General features: G+C 36.8%; 2 protein-coding genes across 3 annotated transcripts; one reads left to right on the plus strand and one right to left on the minus strand.

Moving 5' to 3' along the window:
- Positions 1–41: 41 nt before the first annotated feature.
- Positions 42–19,008, minus strand: LOC128681716 (fatty acyl-CoA reductase 1-like). 2 transcript variants are annotated; one of them, XM_053765839.2, is made up of 14 exons: positions 18,898–19,008; positions 16,746–16,862; positions 15,490–15,609; positions 14,829–14,954; positions 10,723–10,862; positions 10,145–10,257; positions 9,185–9,287; positions 7,554–7,643; positions 6,904–7,050; positions 6,277–6,366; positions 5,179–5,343; positions 4,735–4,833; positions 730–883; positions 42–160 (listed from the first exon to the last, which is right to left on the minus strand). In XM_053765839.2, exons 1-14 carry the CDS (start codon positions 18,982–18,984, stop codon positions 155–157), a joined length of 1,557 nt encoding a protein of 518 aa, XP_053621814.1. In that variant the 5' UTR covers positions 18,985–19,008; the 3' UTR covers positions 42–154. The 2 variants fall into 2 exon arrangements, with proteins under 2 accessions (XP_053621814.1, XP_053621813.1); XM_053765838.1 differs by lacking the exon at positions 42–160 and having other exon boundaries at positions 660–883.
- LOC128681717 (uncharacterized) lies at positions 1,247–3,361 on the plus strand. Its single transcript, XM_053765840.2, has 2 exons — positions 1,247–1,337; positions 1,432–3,361. Exon 2 carries the CDS (start codon positions 1,432–1,434, stop codon positions 2,326–2,328), a length of 897 nt encoding a protein of 298 aa, XP_053621815.1. The 5' UTR covers positions 1,247–1,337; the 3' UTR covers positions 2,329–3,361.
- Positions 19,009–19,169: the final 161 nt, after the last annotated feature.

Raw genomic sequence — 19,169 nt, forward strand, 5'->3', positions numbered from 1 at the left:
GAAACGTTAGAAATTTAGTGATGTGTCAGTGCCAGTCTCGAAAGTTTTGAAAATGAAATGTTCTCACACACAGCGGTATTTCTTCCAATATTTGTATTTTCTCAGTTCTTCTCTTTAGTCATTTTCATAATAATAAAAAATATACAGATTTTCATTAAACCTGACGACAGAAAAAACATTTTTTCAAGTTTCCAAGAAATTGTCAAGAATCTTATCGGGAGGAGGACAAAAACAACGAACTAACGTACCCAAATGATAGATTATCAATGGATTTAGTAAGTACTTAGTACCTACTAATTCCATGAGATTATCTGAACTACCTAGGTACCCGGCCTATCCCAAGTGTGTCTAATATGCATTCTTTCTTGTATGAGCGAAACGAAAGATTTGCCGTAGACTATAGTTTTCTCTGTCTACAGAGTAGAAGTTAACCCTGTTATACATAAAAAAGATAAAGCACACTTTACACACTTCACTTTTCACACTTTAGCATATAGTAAAGTTTATTTAATCTCATTTTGTCTATGTCAAATTTTGTAATGCGCGAGAGTAACAGAAGTGAACATACTTCAGCTTAAAGTATGCTTTAACATTTTTTTTTAAAAAACAAGATACTACAACATAAGTAATAGAAATTATTACAAAATAATAGAAACACCATTACAATAAATTTTTATTAAAAATTAAATTATTATTCAAATAAATTATCGCGTTTCTAACAATATTTACAATATTAAGAGTTGTCCTTGTGCAAAGTGCTTTGAACACGGACAATACGATGTAAATAGCTTTGAGAAAGCTCTCTCTGTGTTTCCTTCTGATGAAAGCTTGAAAGACGAGCACTGGCAGGAAGATTGCGAGGCCGTAATGTAAGTAGTACAATCTGAAACAAGATCACGAAATCAGTCTAGTGTACGTTTGATGTGGCGTTCCAAGCAAAAGGGCACCACTTAACACTTTACAGGACAGTACGGTTATAGCAGTGCTCTAAAAACTCTGTAGTTTGACAGTACTGGCATCGCAGTCGCTACAAAAGATATTATAAAGAGCGCTACGGTGATCACCGTGCTGGATTTATACTATCATTGTAACGAACATGATTTACTGTCTATCTACAAGTTATTCAAAGGTTTGTACTGTCAAATCTAAGAGCTATAATATATACATTACCTACATCGTATAGAAACACAAAAAGTAGTTGATATAGTAACACTACGGGTATAACCGTATAGTCCGCCTAGAGAATTCATAGAAACACCAAGTCAGTGTCGCGCTGCCTGGCACCGGTGTTGGTTGTGTCCACGTGGGTTTGCGCGCAAAAATTTGTGGCAGAAAACGTAAGTATTAAATTACTATTATTAATATAGTCTTTACTTTTATAGAAAAATATACTTTTTATAACGTTCCGCTCACGTTCACTTTTTGCCACAGATGAATAAAGACGAGGAGCGCATCAAAAAGTTATTGGAGGATGTGTCGACTCCAGAAAGTTCTGACGATGGCAGTTTTTCTGATACATCAGAAAAAACGGAAACAGACCCTTTTGAGGATAACGACGGGGAATATGGCACGGATGCAGACTATGTACCAAATAGTGATTCGGATGACTCAGAAGCCTTGGATGTAGATGAGGCTAAATCAGAGAAAGATCCTAAAGATTCTAAGGTTCAGCCCAGATATGTAAGGGCCAGTGATAATAATCGCATAGATACAGTACCATCTACTTCTAGATACAGAGCTACCTTATTTGTTCCACCCTCTCCTTCGATTTCTGACCAAAACAGTCCAATACTACCTTTACGCCCTACCGCGAGCACACACATATCCATAGAAAGTGCATCTGGAAGTCCTGTAATACCTCTTGGTAGTCCCATTACATTTCATAAACCTCAAGATATCGTCGAACCGTCAGGTACAATGAGTGTGAGAACGGAAAATAGTTTTTCTATGGGATGTCTAAGCCTATTAGAATCAGCATTTCCATCAACTTCAGCACAAAGTTTCAGAGCTGCGTCCCCTGTAATTCCTCTTCACGAAATATCGGGCCTTGCAAGTCCGGAAGATCCTGTAGATCAAAATTTGGAAGAACAGGAATCTGAAGGAAATCCTGATCTTCAGTTATCTCAAAATGTAGAAGCAGAGACACCCGAAGAAGAATGGACTTGTACTACTGAACTAATTCCAGAGTTTGGATTTGATAATAACACTCAAGGATTGAGAATAGATATTAATGAAAATGCTACCCCATTAGATATATTTAGACGGGTATTTTCTCAAGAATTACTCGAATATTTAGTAGCCAGGACAAATGCATATGGCGATTTTTAGTCTAATTCTAATAAACCCCATACCAGAAATAGCCGAAACCAAGCTTTTAGAGTTGTAACAGTAAATGAGATGGAGATGTTCTTGGCTTTGTGTGTGTTGCAAGGTCAAGTAAAAGGACCTAGTAGGAGATCATTGTTCTCATTCTCCGATCCCTTATATTTTCACCCATTTTTTACATACATAATGTCAGGACGTCGGTTCGAACAAATATTACGATGTCTTAGTTTGTCTGAAGCTAATGCTAAAGGAGAAAAGAAAGTTTCTGATTTCATGAAGGCCATATGTGAGAATTTTCGGCAAATCTACAGTCCCGGTGTGAATCTATCAATTGATGAATCGCTAATTTTGTTTAATTTTGTTTCGTGGCCGATTACATTTTCGACAATATATTAAGTCAAAAAATGCTCGTTACGGAATTAATTTTTACTACTTCTGATGGATATGTTTTAAATATATTAATGTACAAAGGTAAAAATGAAGAAATAGAATCAGACCCGGCAATCAAGAAGACAGAAAAAATTGTAATGGAATTGGTACAGCCATATCTCCTTGACTAGAGACAAGATATCGATAAAAAAAAACCACCTCTTTGTCCATCCTGCTTCGAGGAATGGCACAAGCACAAAACTGATTAAGTTTAAGTTATTATCTTAAAAATACTTAACTAGTAGACTGATAGAAGAGAAATAACTAATTATTATAAACTAGAATTAGCCTAAAGTTAAAATGACGGACTGTGATTAGGTTAACATTTTTTATACTAAAGCAATACATAGGAATAGTGATATTAGATTGATTTTTGATGCTATAAAGACTTTACTCATGTGTTGTGTACAATAATTGAAGACTGATTGATAAGTTAATTATTTTCGTAAACTTTTTGATTAGAGGGATATAGATGTTTTAGAAGAATTAGAAATTATAAAACTTTCATAGTATTGTCGACCAAAGTGGCTAGCTATGAAACGCGATGTTGAAGAATAATACTTATTTTATGTTTTTGAATTAGAATATTTGATGTTTTTGTTTGAATTTGTATTTTTTGAGTGCGTAGGCATTCGTTTTCTATCAAAAAAATTGATTTATTTTTGTTCAATGGAGTTTTTTAAATATCTTTACGGTACTGTAGAACCCGTACTGACTATCACGACGTCTTGAGTTTGCTATTCTTCATAACAGTACGGCGTTGCCCGATGTACGGTGAGCGCCGCACTGACTATCTTGGCGGTTTCACTCTGTTATTCTTCATGACAGTACGGGGTAGCCCGATGTACGGTAAATCCCGTACTGACTGCCTAAACAACTTAATTATATTAGTCGTTATGACAGTACGGCGTTGCCCGATGTACGGTAAAGCCCGTACTGACTGTCTTGACGGCTTAACTTTGCTATTTATAAAAACAGTCCGGTTGTATCCGTACAGCGGTTATACCCGTAGCTACTGACGTACATTAGTATTTTAGTATTTATTTTAACAAGTACTGCTATATACGTAGTGATTTTTTGTATGGAAAACCGGAGTGTCATCCTATGTAATTTGAGATCAGTTTTCTGTCCTGTAAAGTGTTAATAGAAGAATGGTGGTGTAAAGGTTAAGACGCCACGAAGGCAATGGCAAACCACTCCATTAATAGTGCCAAGAAAGTCGTTGTGTGTGTTTCATTCCTCATAATGACCACGACCCTCAGCCATGAGGAATAAGACTATGAAGAGAGAACAGATTCTAGTTTCCGAGATATTTGAGAGAATTACACAATAGTAAATGAAAATAAGTAGATAAAGTAACGAAAAATCTTCAAAAAATCTGCAATAGTTTCTTTGAGGTTGTGGCGACATCTACCACGCAACAAAACCAACAACGCTGATATAACACATTACTACCGAAATAGATGGTTCGCAATGCTACGGACAGATGGCGCCAATGGTTGGAATAACAAGACTGGACCGCGGTGTTGATATTCGTTATGCCGATTACACACTATCACCGAACTAGTATATATACCATTACAAATGCACGAACATAGCGCATTTTGTGTGAGAGCTTATATCAACCGCAATAAAAAACCAACCAGTCGGCATAAAATGAAATGGATACCTATACATCAAATTTAAGCGAAGTTTCAAGTTAATATTAGACTAAGACCCGGCCTTCGGGAAGATATTCCCTTTGTGGCAATCGAGGATATTATCACCTCACTCCCGCTACATGATAAATTATATAAACAGGTATTAAATGCGCACATACCTTTTTCATTTCCCAAACGTTTCGGACCTTGTTAAAAAAGTCCGTGGAAATAAAAAAGGTATGTGCGCGTTTAATACCTGTTCTTTAGTATACATATAATTATGAAACGCGAAAGTTTAAAAGTAGTTTCATGATAAATTGGTGGGAAAATGAGAACTAACTTTTTCAGACGTCGTTTAGCGGCCGGCTGGTCCTGCTCGCTCTCCTTCAGGATGTACAGCCGCACACCCTTCACAAAGTTACCGTAATGCTCGTCCCAACTGCGAACGAACAAAATGTGTAGTTCATTCATTCATTCTACCCACAGTGCACGAAACGTCAGTTTGCGCGGGCAAGCCATGGGCGGGCAAACTGACGTTCCGTGCTACCTGTCAAAGTCAAACAATTTTTTCAGAAATTTGACCTGGCAATATCATCATTTGGTCAAACTATGGGGCCATAAAATTAAAAAATGAAATGAACCTAGGTACTAAATCCACGCCTTCAACTTCACAGGCACTTTTTCACGTAAAATTTTAAATTGTACTAGCTGCGCCCCGGGGTTTCGCTCCCGTGGGAATTTCGGGATAAAAAGTAGAGAGTCGTTTTCTTTGTGTAATACTCACTCGATAGTGTTAGGGTCCAAATTATATATCCTTCTGTCAGCTTCACACAGCCTTTCTCTCAGATTCCTGACATTGTCGGTGTGAAACCTCCATTCTCGGAGGGCGAAGTACTTCATCACGTTTTGCATGTTCTGCATTTGTTTGCTCACGCGAATTAGGTTTAGGCTGCGAAGAAAATCCGAAGAAAAAACATAAAACCCGCCTGCTTAAAATAATAACTAAATAGAAAATCAACTGAAAATGCAATCCTCGTGTTGAACCCATGGATTTAATAAGTACTTCGTGGAGTACATACTCATTCCATGGCTGAACCCTTTAATTTGATACCACAGATATATAATGTAATGTTCTTTTATTTGTGTTTGATACCCATATTGTAGTATTCGAAAAAAAAACCCAGTTACGAGGTAGACATCCCCGGGATTTTGCGGGGTAGACATTTACGGATAACGACGTCCATTATTTCGATTTATTTAAAGTGTTTGTCTTTATGTCCGATAATAAATTAATATAAATAAAAGGATCACAAATAAATAAGCTGCTTGAAATAGGATGTTAAATCACCCTGTGTTTCAGGCGTTAAAAGCTACAATAATCACAAATTAACAATGAATTACATACATTACAGGAAAAGTAAATAAAATAAATAATAATTACATTTAAAATTATAATATTAATATAATAAATGATCGTAACTTAAGATAAAACTGTTATTAATTCCTCTGTTTCTTCGTATGACATTTTAAGAAGGGCGTTTTGAATGTTTTTCTTAGTCACACTTAGTATATCGGACCCGATACAAGCTTAGTATTCATAGTGGGCCGTTTAGCGTTTTCTATTTGTTACTAGCTCCGCTCGCGTGTTTTTCCCCACGGGAAATGTGCCTATTTCCGTACTCAAACTGTATGAGATATTTCAAGAAAATTGTTTAAGACAGACAAAAATAAGTCAGATAAAGCGTGAAGTGGTAACAGACAAAAATACACAGATACTTTCACTTTTATAACAAGTTGAAATGTGATTCATTTATTATTGGTGTGTTTTGGATCCAGTCTATCTGTAGATATGTAAAAAAAATGGCTTTGAACAATATCTTACCGTTTCTTATATCCAATTATTCGTGTTAAAATTTCTGCTATACATAAAGGTGCCGTCTGCAATATAATTTCCAGAACCTTGTATACAAACCTGCCAAAAAGAAATCTGATTTTCATGACGCCCAATTAGCAAACTCACTGCGTACAGTATTTTAACCCCCGACGCAAAAAGGGGGGTGTTATAAGTTTGACTGCTAAGTGTGTCTGTCTGTCGGGTGAACCGATTCGGATGCTGTTGTTCTTTTATTTATTTGATACTTAGCAAATTTTCTATGCGGTGGTTATTAGATATGTTCGATCAAAATCGTTTCGTAGCGAAATGAATATTGCTAGATTGTTCATTTGTCTAACAAATAAACTTATTAATTTGCTAACAAATGTTTGCAAATTTTTGCGATGGTTTATTTGATACGTTGTACAATCGTTTCGCAGTGAAATGAAAATTGAAAGTACAAAAAAAATGAATAAATAAACAAATGAATATTGAAAGTCGGGTTTTTTTTTTCTTAATTTGTCTAACAAATAAACTTATTATACCTATAACTGTTTGTGCTACAAAAAAATTGAATGAATAAATAAACAAATGAATATTGAAAGTCGTGCCACAATAAATGAATATGATAGTGACCCGTTCTGCGCGGTGTGCAGCGCGGGGTACCAGAGCGCGGCGCGGGGCGGCTGCGCGCGCGCGTGCGCCAGCAGCGCGCGCCGCATGTCGCCCCACGACGTCGGCCGCTCCGACGCTGAGCAGTTGTACACTCGCGGGGCTGCCGGGCTGGAAGCGACCTTGTTTTTACCATTGGGTACTTAAATTTTATAACAAATAAGTACATATAGTATATATATAAATATCCAAGACCCGGGCCAATCAGAAAAAGATCATTTTCCATCATGACCAGACCGGGGATCGAACTCGGGACATCTCGGTTCAGAGGCAAGCACTTTACCACTGCGCCGCCGAGGTCGGCAAAAGTTGTATGTACGTTTATTGCTCGAAGAAAACACATACACTTACACAGCGCCATCTAGTGTATTTCAAAGTTATAAAACATGCATCTAGCGCCACCTATAATGCAATACAAGATTTTCGCTATATTCCACGGGCACATTACGTTTTTTCGAGATAAAAGGTACCCTATGTGTTATTCCAGTCTATATTCTACCCGTGTACCAAATTTCATAACAATCCGTCCGGTAGATTTTGCGTGAAAGAGTAACAAACATACACACACACATCCTCACAAACTTTCGCATTTATAATATCAGTAGGATTCATACCTGTCACCAGCTATCTCCCAAGCAGCAGCCAGCAAGGTGTCTATGGCGAGGTCTACCGGAAGCAGGTCGGCCAACGCTGAAGATCTACATCTGATGAATTTATGCTCATGAAGTTTTATATTAAGATTTTATTGCTAGTCTCAAGTTATACAGGGTTACTTGTATGTAACGCATAACCTTCCAAAGGCGCATAGAGGCTAACATCTTTTGTTCTACGACTTTTTTCTAAACGTAATAAATAAAAATAAAAAAAACATTTTTTAGTTTTAATGTCGTTTCTATAAAACGTCAACTCTATGTTCTATTCCGCTACATAACGCTACTGTACGGTCTCGTGTTGCTTGGCTATTACATAGATTTAAAATGTGTAAAATCGCAAATCGAAATTTTTTTATATGAAAAAAAAACTACAAATCAAAAAAGTCATAGAATAAAAGTTGCTTGTTTTGATATATATGATAAGTAGCATAGAGAACCAAGCAGACATAGAGGGTAACTTTGGTGGTTTTGACGACCTCGGTAACGCAGTAGTAAAGCGCTTGCCTCTGAATCAAGAGGTCCCGGATTCGAACCCCGGTCGGGTCATGATGGAAAATGATATTTTTCTGATTGGCCCGGGATTTGTTATAAAATATAGTATCGTTGAGTTAGTATCCCATAACACAAGTCTCGAACTTACTTTGGGGCTATCTCAATCTGTGTGATTTGTCCTAATATATTTATATTTATTTATTTATATTTAACTAGATGCCTGCTTTACCTATATATTTTTTAAAGGTTTATCCTTTACTAGCGGCCCGTCCCGGCTTCGTTTGGGTACATTATACAACAAAACCTTCCTCTAGAAGCACTGTATCTATATAAAAACTTAGTAACCAAAAAAGTAATTTTAAAGATTTAAGCATACATAGGGATATATAGAGGGAAGCTACTTTGTTTTATACTACTAGCTAGCTTCTGCCCGCGGCTTCGCCTGCTTTAATTTTCCGCGATGAAAGGTAATCTATGCCCTTCTCCGTACTTCAAACTGCATGTATGCAAAATTTCAAGAAGATTGGTTGAATAGATAGAGCGTGAAGAGGTAACAAACAAACTTACTTTCGCATTTATAATATTAGAAGATAGATGTGAAATGGTAACGATTATGCTCCAATAAATTCTACCTACTGTATTATTACTTAACAGGATAACAAGTATCTTTTGTTTACCTGTGTTTGTTGTGTCGAAGAAGCTTATTTTATTTTATAATAAAAAAAAGTTTTTATTGAACTTTTACTAGAAATTATATTCATAAGTGTACATAATGAAAAACTGTCGATTTCCTAAATTCTTCTACCAAGCAAGATACAGGTTAGCGCTCGGTTTGCTGGTGGATGTTTGAGCGTTGGACCTGCCTTATCAACTGTATAATATGTATGCACAAAAATGTATTGATCTATGACAATAAAACTCATTTTTTACTTAATGAAATAGAATCTTAAATAGGCGTTTTGTAATATAGACCTTAGATAGTTAGAACTTTTGCTACATGGGCGATTAGCTGGCTAGGCAGAATGATCATTACACGTTTCGCTGCTTGGACTTTCCGATCGGGAGGGGTTTAAATAACCAAGTAATTAAAAAATATTAACCTGAAAACACGCAGTAATCCCCGACACGTGCCAATGACTACGCCGCTCGCTCCGTTTGCGTTCTCCAACCAACCAGGAAACGGGTGCTTCAGAGAAGATATCACTAGAACAGACAATATACTTCTTCAAGGTACTTCTTTTTCTTCCCTGCCGTTTTGGAAGTCTGCAATAGACTTAGTTTATCCATACTAATATAATATCCGAAATGCGAAACTGTCTGTTCCGCTTTCACGGCCAAACCGCTGGACCGATTTTGATAAAATTTGGTATGTATGTAATTAAAGACCCCCGTTCACACATAGACATTTTTTCTCCAAAAATCAACCCCAAATGACAATAATAGGGGGTGAAAGATTGTATGAAAACCGCTCCGCGATTGTATGTTCCGCTTTCGCAGATAAATTCACACGGACAAGAGTTAGTTTATTATAATAGCAATATTATAGTAGTGATAGTGTATTTCAAAAAAGATCAAAAAGTATACTGCTTTTCAAAATGTTTTATATTTTAAACCATTTTCGAATATATTTTTTTGCTTATCATAAGTCGCCGACCAATTACATATTTTTGCTAACAAAATATATTTTTATTGGCCAAAATATCAATCCGCCATGTTGATTTTACGAGGGCGGTATTCACAAAAATATGTCACAGCTTTTGGAGGCAACAAGAATAAAATCTGACATCAAAATCACTCATCATTACACAGCGGCTTCCCGCTGTCTGTCTGTCCCTAAACATAGGATGCTTAAATCAAAACTAAACCTCGGATTTTATGTTTTATGCATGGAATTAGTAGGTACTCCGTAGAAGTGCTTACTAAATCCATGGTTTTATGTAAATAATATTGCACTCGTGAGAAGAAGAAGGGCGGGTCGGTTGCACTTAATAAATTTGGACACCAGTGTCAGCTATTTAGCAATAAATAACACACTCGATAAAATAATTAATCAAACTCACCAATAGTAGGTCTGACGATCGCTATAGGATAGTTTCGGCAGCCATGTTGAATCACCGCTGTCTCCGCCATTGCTTTCGTGAACGTATACGTGTTGGGTTTTGGAGATATGAATCTGTACAGTAACATACACATTGCTTATTTTTTTAATATAATTTTAGTTTGTTCTATGTTTTGGGTCAAGCAGAAAATGTATGTATGTGTACCTATGTTCGTGATTCAAAATTACAAAGACAAATTTTAACAAAGACAAATTTCAAATTTTACTTACTGTCTGACGTTGAATTAATTAATATGTACTGTGGTAATGTCAATTTTATGAATAAATGATTTTGGATATGATTCCTTGTCCAAGAAATTTGACAGATCGTACCTAATGACAGCGCGGTCTCAGCGGTCAGGTCTGAGAAACACATGGATTTAATAAGTACTAATTCCATGTAGAAATATAACAAAACATAACCTAAAATGAAGTATATATCTACAATCACCCCCATGTCAAGATAGCCAAGATCTGTCATCTGTTTATTTCGCGAATGCGCATTGAAATTGAGTCGGTCGATGTGTTTAGGTATTTTACCTGTCAACGTCATTGAGCAGGGGACTGTCGTTGGCAGCCAAATCCAGCAGGTATTCAAGGGGAACCGGTGGCGGGTACACCTTCTCTTCTACCGTGGTTAACTCTGGATTGCTGTATGCTGTCGACACGTGGATAAATGCCTGGGAAACATACATATAGACGACCTGCTTTGGGGATAACTCAATCTGTGTGATTTATACTGTACTAGCGGCCCATCCAGGTTTCGCTCTGATAAAACCCAAAAAAATTGCCTAAACTCATTCTCTCATCTGCATGTCCGTTGTTCTCTCATCTGCATGTTGCGTTCGGGGTTGTGAAGCCGCGAAGCCCGGGGACATCGCAAATAATTGTGTGTACATCGCTCGCTGCTGCGCAGTCTCCCATGGTACTGGACAGGGTGGGGTGATTTTTTTTTTTAATCTTGATGTTCCTGTATAATAAATCGATGACCTATAGTTAAAGAAGTATTAGTGTAAAATTTCAGCTGGATTAAGAAATGCTTTGAGGTGGCGCATTGACATTGAAGTTTTGAAAAAAAAAGCTAATTAGGATTTCAAAGAGGTATTTATTAAAGAAAATTTATAAACTAAATGTGCAAAATTTTTAACTGGAATTAATAAACTAACTAGGAACTCTAAAAAATAACGTATTTTGAACCATTATTTCATAATCTTTAAGGAGCCACATCATCTTCTTTCTGGTTAAAAAACTGAGATTTGGTTTCAAAATAAGGCATGTCTTGTCTGGATTTTATTCTGGTACGTATGAAACCATCTCTTGCTTCCGGTCCACAGACAGCTAACGAAGCTTCTGTAACCAGCTTTACGCACCTTTCAACTGCTTGCGTGTGGCAAGGATATTTTTCAATTTGTAGCCAATTCTCGCCTGCAGAATCTTGAAGTATGCTTGAAATTTCTGTTTCGCTATATTTCATTAACAATGGAGGCTCTGTTACCTTCTCTGACGCCCAATCAATCAAATCATAATAATTACATGCTTCGACTCTAAGTTGTGGAAGGTGGAACATCTTTTGACCATATTATATAAATGAATCGGGCCATATTTGCAAGATGGTTTTGTCTTGATGTCAAACCAAGTTGATGCATACACATTCATAATAAAAGTAGCTAGCTCAGTCAGATTTTTCGTAGGTTTGTCTGTTCCAACATAAACACGGAGAATTCTATTCGCGCAAGTCAACCACCTGGAATGTGCTTGCTTCCCAGGATCTTTATTTGCTAAACTTGGTGAGACCGTACCAGCTGAAATTGCAGAACACATTTGGTATATTTTTATTTTATGATATAATATTTTGGTGTATTTTTGGTCAGTACTTAGCAAATTAGTGTCTATTTCAGGCAATTGCGAGGAGATAGGTTCAAATGCCTCCACTTTGTAGTCAAGACACTTCTCGAGCATTTTTCCTATGCTGCCAGCAAAAGTGTTAGGGCCTTTTGTCCCGCCGTCGAGATTGGAAAACAAATGGCGAAGTGGCAGTTCGTTGCAATGTAACAAACATACAAACCATTGCAAAGGTCGATTCAGGTGTTTTTCTAATATAGCAATTATGCCATTTTTGTTTCCTGTATTAACAGCAGTGCCATCGCATCCTATCACTACCAAAGACGAACGAAATTCATACTTTTTTTCAAGAAATTCAAGAATATTCTTCTCGATTTTTGCTGCTGTCCCAGAATCAACAGAAATATGACCTAGATATTCAGAATTGGGCTCTGATATGATGGAAATATGCTCTTCTACGATAGTCTTTCTATGCGATACAGTGCTTATTTTATTCACGACTAATGTCTTGTCTTTACGACCATCAAAATAAACTGCTGTTATAGACTTTGAACTACCAAAACATTGCAAATCTTTTCGTGCTTTTTGTCGCTCCCGCCGGATTTTACTTCGGTCTATAACTTGTGCAGAGTTTTCAGTACTAATAACATTCAAATCTAACAGTGCTGAATTTACAATAAATGCTGCAGATCGATCAGACACTCCCGTCCTATCACAAGCGGTTGCAAGATGTTGCAATTTCCTTCTCATCTGTTGAGTTTCTTTACTGACTCGTTTTTGCGTTTCTAGCCTACAAGTCTCGTAATTTTCTTCATCTGTTGAATCAGTAGAGGAACTGCCAGATGTGTAAACTAACGCTGGGATTGATGATGATGTACTTGGGGTAGAAATGGATTTTTTCACAAATTCTTCATATTTCCTTTTCCTGCTTTCGCTTCGCCGCATAGTATTTGTCATCACTTTATCCACCGAACCAATATACATTTTGCGATCATTCCGTTGGTCGTTCAAAAAATCTTCTTCAGCAACAGGCACTTTCGTTGTACATTTGCATACAACTCTTGACAAACATTTACATATTGCAATATCAAACAGCTTTTTGAGGGAATCTTCATAGAATGCGTGCTTTTTTGGTTCACTTCGCAATTTTTTACAACTTTTATATTTATTGTAATAAGTAATCAATCTAGTAACTATTTGTTGATGGCTGATTATAGGAATTGATGCTTTATACCAAATGTTTTTGATGTCAGTAGCTATTTTTTCACATATTTCTTTGACAGAAGGATCTTTTCCATTATTTCGCTCAATCATATCGTTTCTTATCCACAAGTAATATTTAATAACATCACAATATGTTGGCAACATAATACCACTTAGGATACAAGGATTGCCAAACAAAGGACACCGCAAATCTTTTCGTGTTTTAGGCATTTTGGAATTTTGTGATCGCGTTTTCCTTGAATTTTTTCGGTAAAATCACTTGGTGTTCATCAAACTATTAACCAATACTACTGATATTTGAATAAGAAATAATATTATATGTGCTATTGCAAGACTTTACTGTAGGTGAAAACAGATTTAGATTGTCAAATATAACTCAAATAATTTAAATTCGGGGGTATACGTAAGAAGTAAAAATTCAAAAATTTAAATATTTTTCTTCGCAGTGCGCCACCTGAAAACAATGTCGTAGACTACTTTTTTTTTTTCATTTGTTTCACTCCACCCTTGGACAGGGTGACTGGTAGATATTCCATTTAGGTAGTGTGTGTGTGTATTTTGTATTACAAAACACACACACACAACCTATCCTACCTGTTACTAACAAAATTGACTAAGTCTGAACAAATGTTTTTATTATTAAGTTTCTCCGTTTAAATTCACGGCACTAAGTCCGGTCCTTCGAGAGGTCTGCGTGGGGTTACAGATCCAACTCGTAGAGGCCCTTTGGAGAGTTTTGATGTTGTGTAGGTCTCCCGCCAAGACCCGCTCGCGGATATACCAATGAAATGATATGCCCATGAGCAGGTCTTATTATGATTATTATTATGTAAACATTTTTATGCTCAGTCTCTGTTTAAAACATACCGGTACACTGCAATGCACGGGCCTAAGCCAGGCGTAAAACAGGAAGATCGTTAATTGTATTTACGACAGGATTATCAATATTGGGAGTCGTAATTTTGAGATTGTATTGTTGCGTTGGAATCTGTGCGGCTTGGGGGAAGTAAGTGAGGAAGTTTGTCCGTCTGTCTGTAAGAACTTTCTCACTATTCGGCACGTATTTAATATAGCTGCCTTCTGAAGTTGGTTATAAGTTGTAGGTGATAGATTTAAGGTTTTTAAAGATTGGTGTAGCTGTTTCGGTATGACTCCAATCGTAGAAAGAACTATAGGGTCTATTGTAACCTTTTCAAGGCGCCAGATTCTACTTATTTCATCCTTCAATTCTCTGTATTTGGTTAGTTTTTCTGATATTGTATTCTGGAGGTTATGAGTATTCGGGATAGTGATATCTATTAAATAAGTGGTTTTATTGTATTATTTTACTTTTATTATCTTATTTACTAACGTTATATACGGTCTATTGAAGTGGATAGTGCGGTCTATTAATATGGTTCTATCAAAATATAATTTTGTGGTCTGGTTTTCCAGAACAGTGTCAGGAATGTATTTATAATAATTTATAATATGGATTGTATGAAATTTTAGAGCAAGATTTTGGTATTGTAGATCGAGATTTTGGTTATTATTATTATTATGATTGTGTGTGACAGCAAATATATAGTCGAATATTGTACCTGCATGTTGGGCAGTCTGTCACAGATCTCCAGCAACCGGATGACGGACAGCACGTTCTGTTCGATGGCTATCTTCAGGGCTTCGTTGAACTTCACCGTTGCTGCTGAGTGGAACACCACCGACACCTGCTCCAGAACACACATATATATGTATATATATAACAAACAAAAAATGTGTAAAATAAATAAATATATATCGATAAATCACACAGATTGAGGAGCTAGCCCCAAAATAAGTTTAAAACTTGTGTTATATAATATAGTATCGTAGAGTTAGTATCCCAATACTAACTCTACGATACTATATTCTATAACATATACATATATAGATAAACATCCAAGACCCAGGTCAATCTGAAAAATATCATTTGCCATGTTGACCTGGCCGGGTATCGAATCCTCCAGTGTAGCAGTCCGGCGTGATGACCATTAAGCCACGGAAGTAGTATTAAAAGTCATGTCAGATGCCTTTAGGCGACTTGAATCAAATCTGAGACAATCTTTCGCAATAACACACTCGTAAAGTAATGTATATGATCCTTAATTGAATTTTTTTTAGAGAGAGGACGGCCTACAAGCCACAACTGATCGACGAGCTTATATTATGATAATTAACAGAAAAGAAAAAAAAATAATTAATTAACAATGAGTGTCATTTTACCTCTTGCAGCTCCTGTATCATGTCCTGGGATATGCCAAGCCCCGGTAACATTATGTCTCCTGCTACAATGTATAGTTTGTCCAGTTGTGATGGGTTGCCTTGTCGGACATTATCGAATGCCTGAAGAAGAGGAACATTAATTCACTCACTCGTCTTCGCGCGCTCCCGGTTGCATTCGGGGATTGACGCTGCGAGGCCCAGCGTAAAAATAAACCTCAAAATATTTATTTTTTGCTATGACTTTACAATCGGCCGCTTGCCTGACGTCGACCCACCTAAATGATATTTTGTTGCTTATCTGTTGCGAAGAGCTTGTGTCTCTTTATTGCCTTGTAGGACATAAAGAAACATGCGGGAGGATATGGAGTGATCATATACTAGATACTACTAGCTAACAGCTGAGAAGCGGTGGTGGTGTAATGGTTAAGATGCCCCGCCTGTGGATCGAAAGGTCCCACCAGGTTCGAATCCTACTCATGCCACATGAGTTTATATACCAATCTGACTCATGTATAGTAGTTTTCATCGACCACAACTTGCTTACGCTGAAGGAAAATATCGTGAGGAAACCTGCACACTGGTTGATTATTAATAACTTGTGTGTGAAATGGAGAAGGCAATGGCAATAACCACTCCATTACTAATGCAAAGAAAGTTGTTGTGTGTGTTTCATTCCACGTAATGACCACGACTCTCAGCCATAAGAAGAAGAAAAAAGAAGCTCACTGCTGAGTGTATGAGCCTCCTGCCAAGGTGGTTGTATGTGGAGCTTAGTCGCCACGTTTGACATCCACAGACAAGACAATACAATCAGTATAATCTCTCTTTCATCTGACCAAATTCCCGGCTATATCCTCCAAAGAAAGGCAGAGCCCAGGGGTCTCGCTTTCCTAATGTAGCGGGAACAAAGTGATCATGCTCGACCGCCACAAAGGGAAGATCTTCCCGCCAGGCTAGGTGTTGCGCCTGGGGAACCGCACGGCTCCGACGGTGTCATGACGGAGGTTGTATATATGCTTCCAATCGGAAACACACTGACTGCGCGATCTAGGCTTGTCAGCTTCTGTAGTGAGTCGACCGTAGTGCCATCTATCCGCAGTGTCGTGAATCTTCTACGTGACTTGTACAGTCGGTTTTTTTTGCGTAGTCGGCGGCGTTGTGTATGGGGCATTTTTTTTATTTTTCTTCTCCAACTCGCACATATTTGGCATCCTTAATTGTATTTCAGGGCGGACCACGTTTCATGTTGTACTTGCCTGTGATGCCTTCAGTTCCTTCAGTCTCTGTTCTGGCGCCTGGTCCCTCTTGGTTCTCATCAGGAGGTAGACACGACCCACCTCTGGACAAGTCCACAGGAGGCGCTCCACCAGCACCTGGAAGAATATAGTTGTGTATAAAACTACTCTGAAAAGCTAAGGATTTGTCGGTATTCTAAATTACACTAAACTAGCTTTTGCCCGCGGCTTCGCCCACGTTAGTTTTCCGGGTTGAAAGGTAACCTATGCCATTCATTCATTTCAGACACTCCATACTTCAAAATTACATGTACCTAAGTATGAAAAATTTCAACAAGATCGGTTGAGTAGATGAGAGCGTAAAGAGTTAACAAACAAACCAACTTACTTTCACATTTATAATATTGATTACGATCACAATCTATTATATATAAATTAAATAATACAAATTGTATAACGTTACAAAATCACTACCTACATAGGTACTTAGTATAAAATTAAGTCGCTTCCCGGTGTTTGTCCCTATGTGTGCTTAGATCTTTTTAACTACGCAACGGATTACGATGTGGATTTGTTTTGATAAAGGTTAAGGTGAATAATTTATTATGGTTTTACCCGAGCGAAACCGGGACGAACTGCTATTCTATAATTGTATAAAAAAGTAATTAATAAGTACTGGCCGCTAAATTTCTGTATTATTTTAAAAGAAAAAGAAAGAACTGTCATTGATTCTTATTGTCATTATTTTTATGGTTTCTTGGTTTATGCCTTCTTCTTCAGTGGATATTAGCCACTCTTATAGGTATATATAGATATTCAATACAAAAGACTTGGCTGTATGTGCTAGTACCCTTTGCCTCCTCAAAAAACGAGGGAAAAAACAAAAAAAAAAAAAAATTATGGTTTCTTTTGGATTCCTTAATTTTATGCGATTACAATAATATTTATATTTCACACTATCCAAGTTTCGTATGATATAATCCCGGAAATAACCGTATATACAATAATAACAATAAGCAAGTGATTCGTCTAACCGGCTTCGCTCCATAAGGTAATTGGTCTTATGGAGCATCACATATTTTGGTGACTATGTGGGTGTAGATATTACATAGTTGTTGGTGTAGGCAATGGCCTACATAAATATAATATAATAATATTAGTTACCAAAAATGTATATATAAGTTAAGGTCAAGGTCAAGTGATGATGGTTAATGTATACAAACGAATTAAAATCCAAAATTAATGGAGTTTTCAATGGCCAAATTATGGTCAAGTGCGAGTCAAACTCGAGCACTGAATGTGCCCTGCCAACTTGTAATTGCACTCAAGCAAACTTCTTTCTTCATAGCCGTATTCCTCATGGCTGAGGGTCGTGGTCACAACGTGGAATTAAACACACACAACAACTTTCTTGGCAATCTTCTTTAAATGATGCAAAACCAGCGCCCAGCTTCGACCTAATAAATTATATACACCTAAACCGTCCCCGGGAATCACACTATCTATTGGTGAAAACCGTTTGAAAATCCGTGCAGTAAATAGTTTTTAAGTTTATCGCGAATAGACAGGACTTTGTTTTATAATAAGTTTAAAAGAATATATTATTAACTAAAAAATTATACGTTAAAATGCTCGCATATAGGTACACCTATATTGAATGAAACGATATCAAACTCGCATTTAACTCATAAAAGATTGTAAATACCGCAACGGAGAAAATGTGCGATTTCAATGATTATGATATGATACGGAAGTGATATTGAAGAATCATAAAAAAGTTAGTTGGAACGCGGTAGAAAATGGAAATTCTGCATTTTCATTTGCTTTTTAGAATAATCGATGTAATACTTTTTTTTAATATTCTACCCCTTTAAATAAGCTTGTATGAGTATTCTACCATTCTAGTATCATTTATCAATTTCAGCTAAGTATTTGATGTAGTTGAATTATAAATTTTTATTTAAGTACAATAGAAACATAAAAGTAAATAAATACAAATAAAAAAAAACACTTTAAAAAAGTCAATTAACTATCTCATTTACATACGTACCTACCTACGTACATACCCAAAAAAGCGTAACAAATTACAATCCACATGGATTACGTATTGAAGGAACATTAACTTACATTTGCCGCCGCCTAAACCACTAGGAAATTAAAAAAAAAAACTCACTTTCCCCATAAAACCTGTGGCGCCGGTGACGAATATATGTTTTCCCGCGAAAAACTCAGGGATCCCCATTTGACAACTGGCCGCCATGATGCCGGTGTAACAACTGACAAATGCGACAATGCTATCGATAAATAATATACATCTTACGATACATTTGATCCACGAGATTATAAAGTTCCTTTGTGATACTCGTTGTAAAAAAATATTTGTAGGCTTTGACAACGACATGTACCTACCTATTAATTGCATGCGTTAACGGCGATCTAGGCAAT

Source organism: Plodia interpunctella, chromosome 28 (assembly GCF_027563975.2).
Source record: "Plodia interpunctella isolate USDA-ARS_2022_Savannah chromosome 28, ilPloInte3.2, whole genome shotgun sequence".
In the NCBI taxonomy this organism is placed as follows: Eukaryota; Metazoa; Arthropoda; class Insecta; order Lepidoptera; family Pyralidae; genus Plodia; species Plodia interpunctella.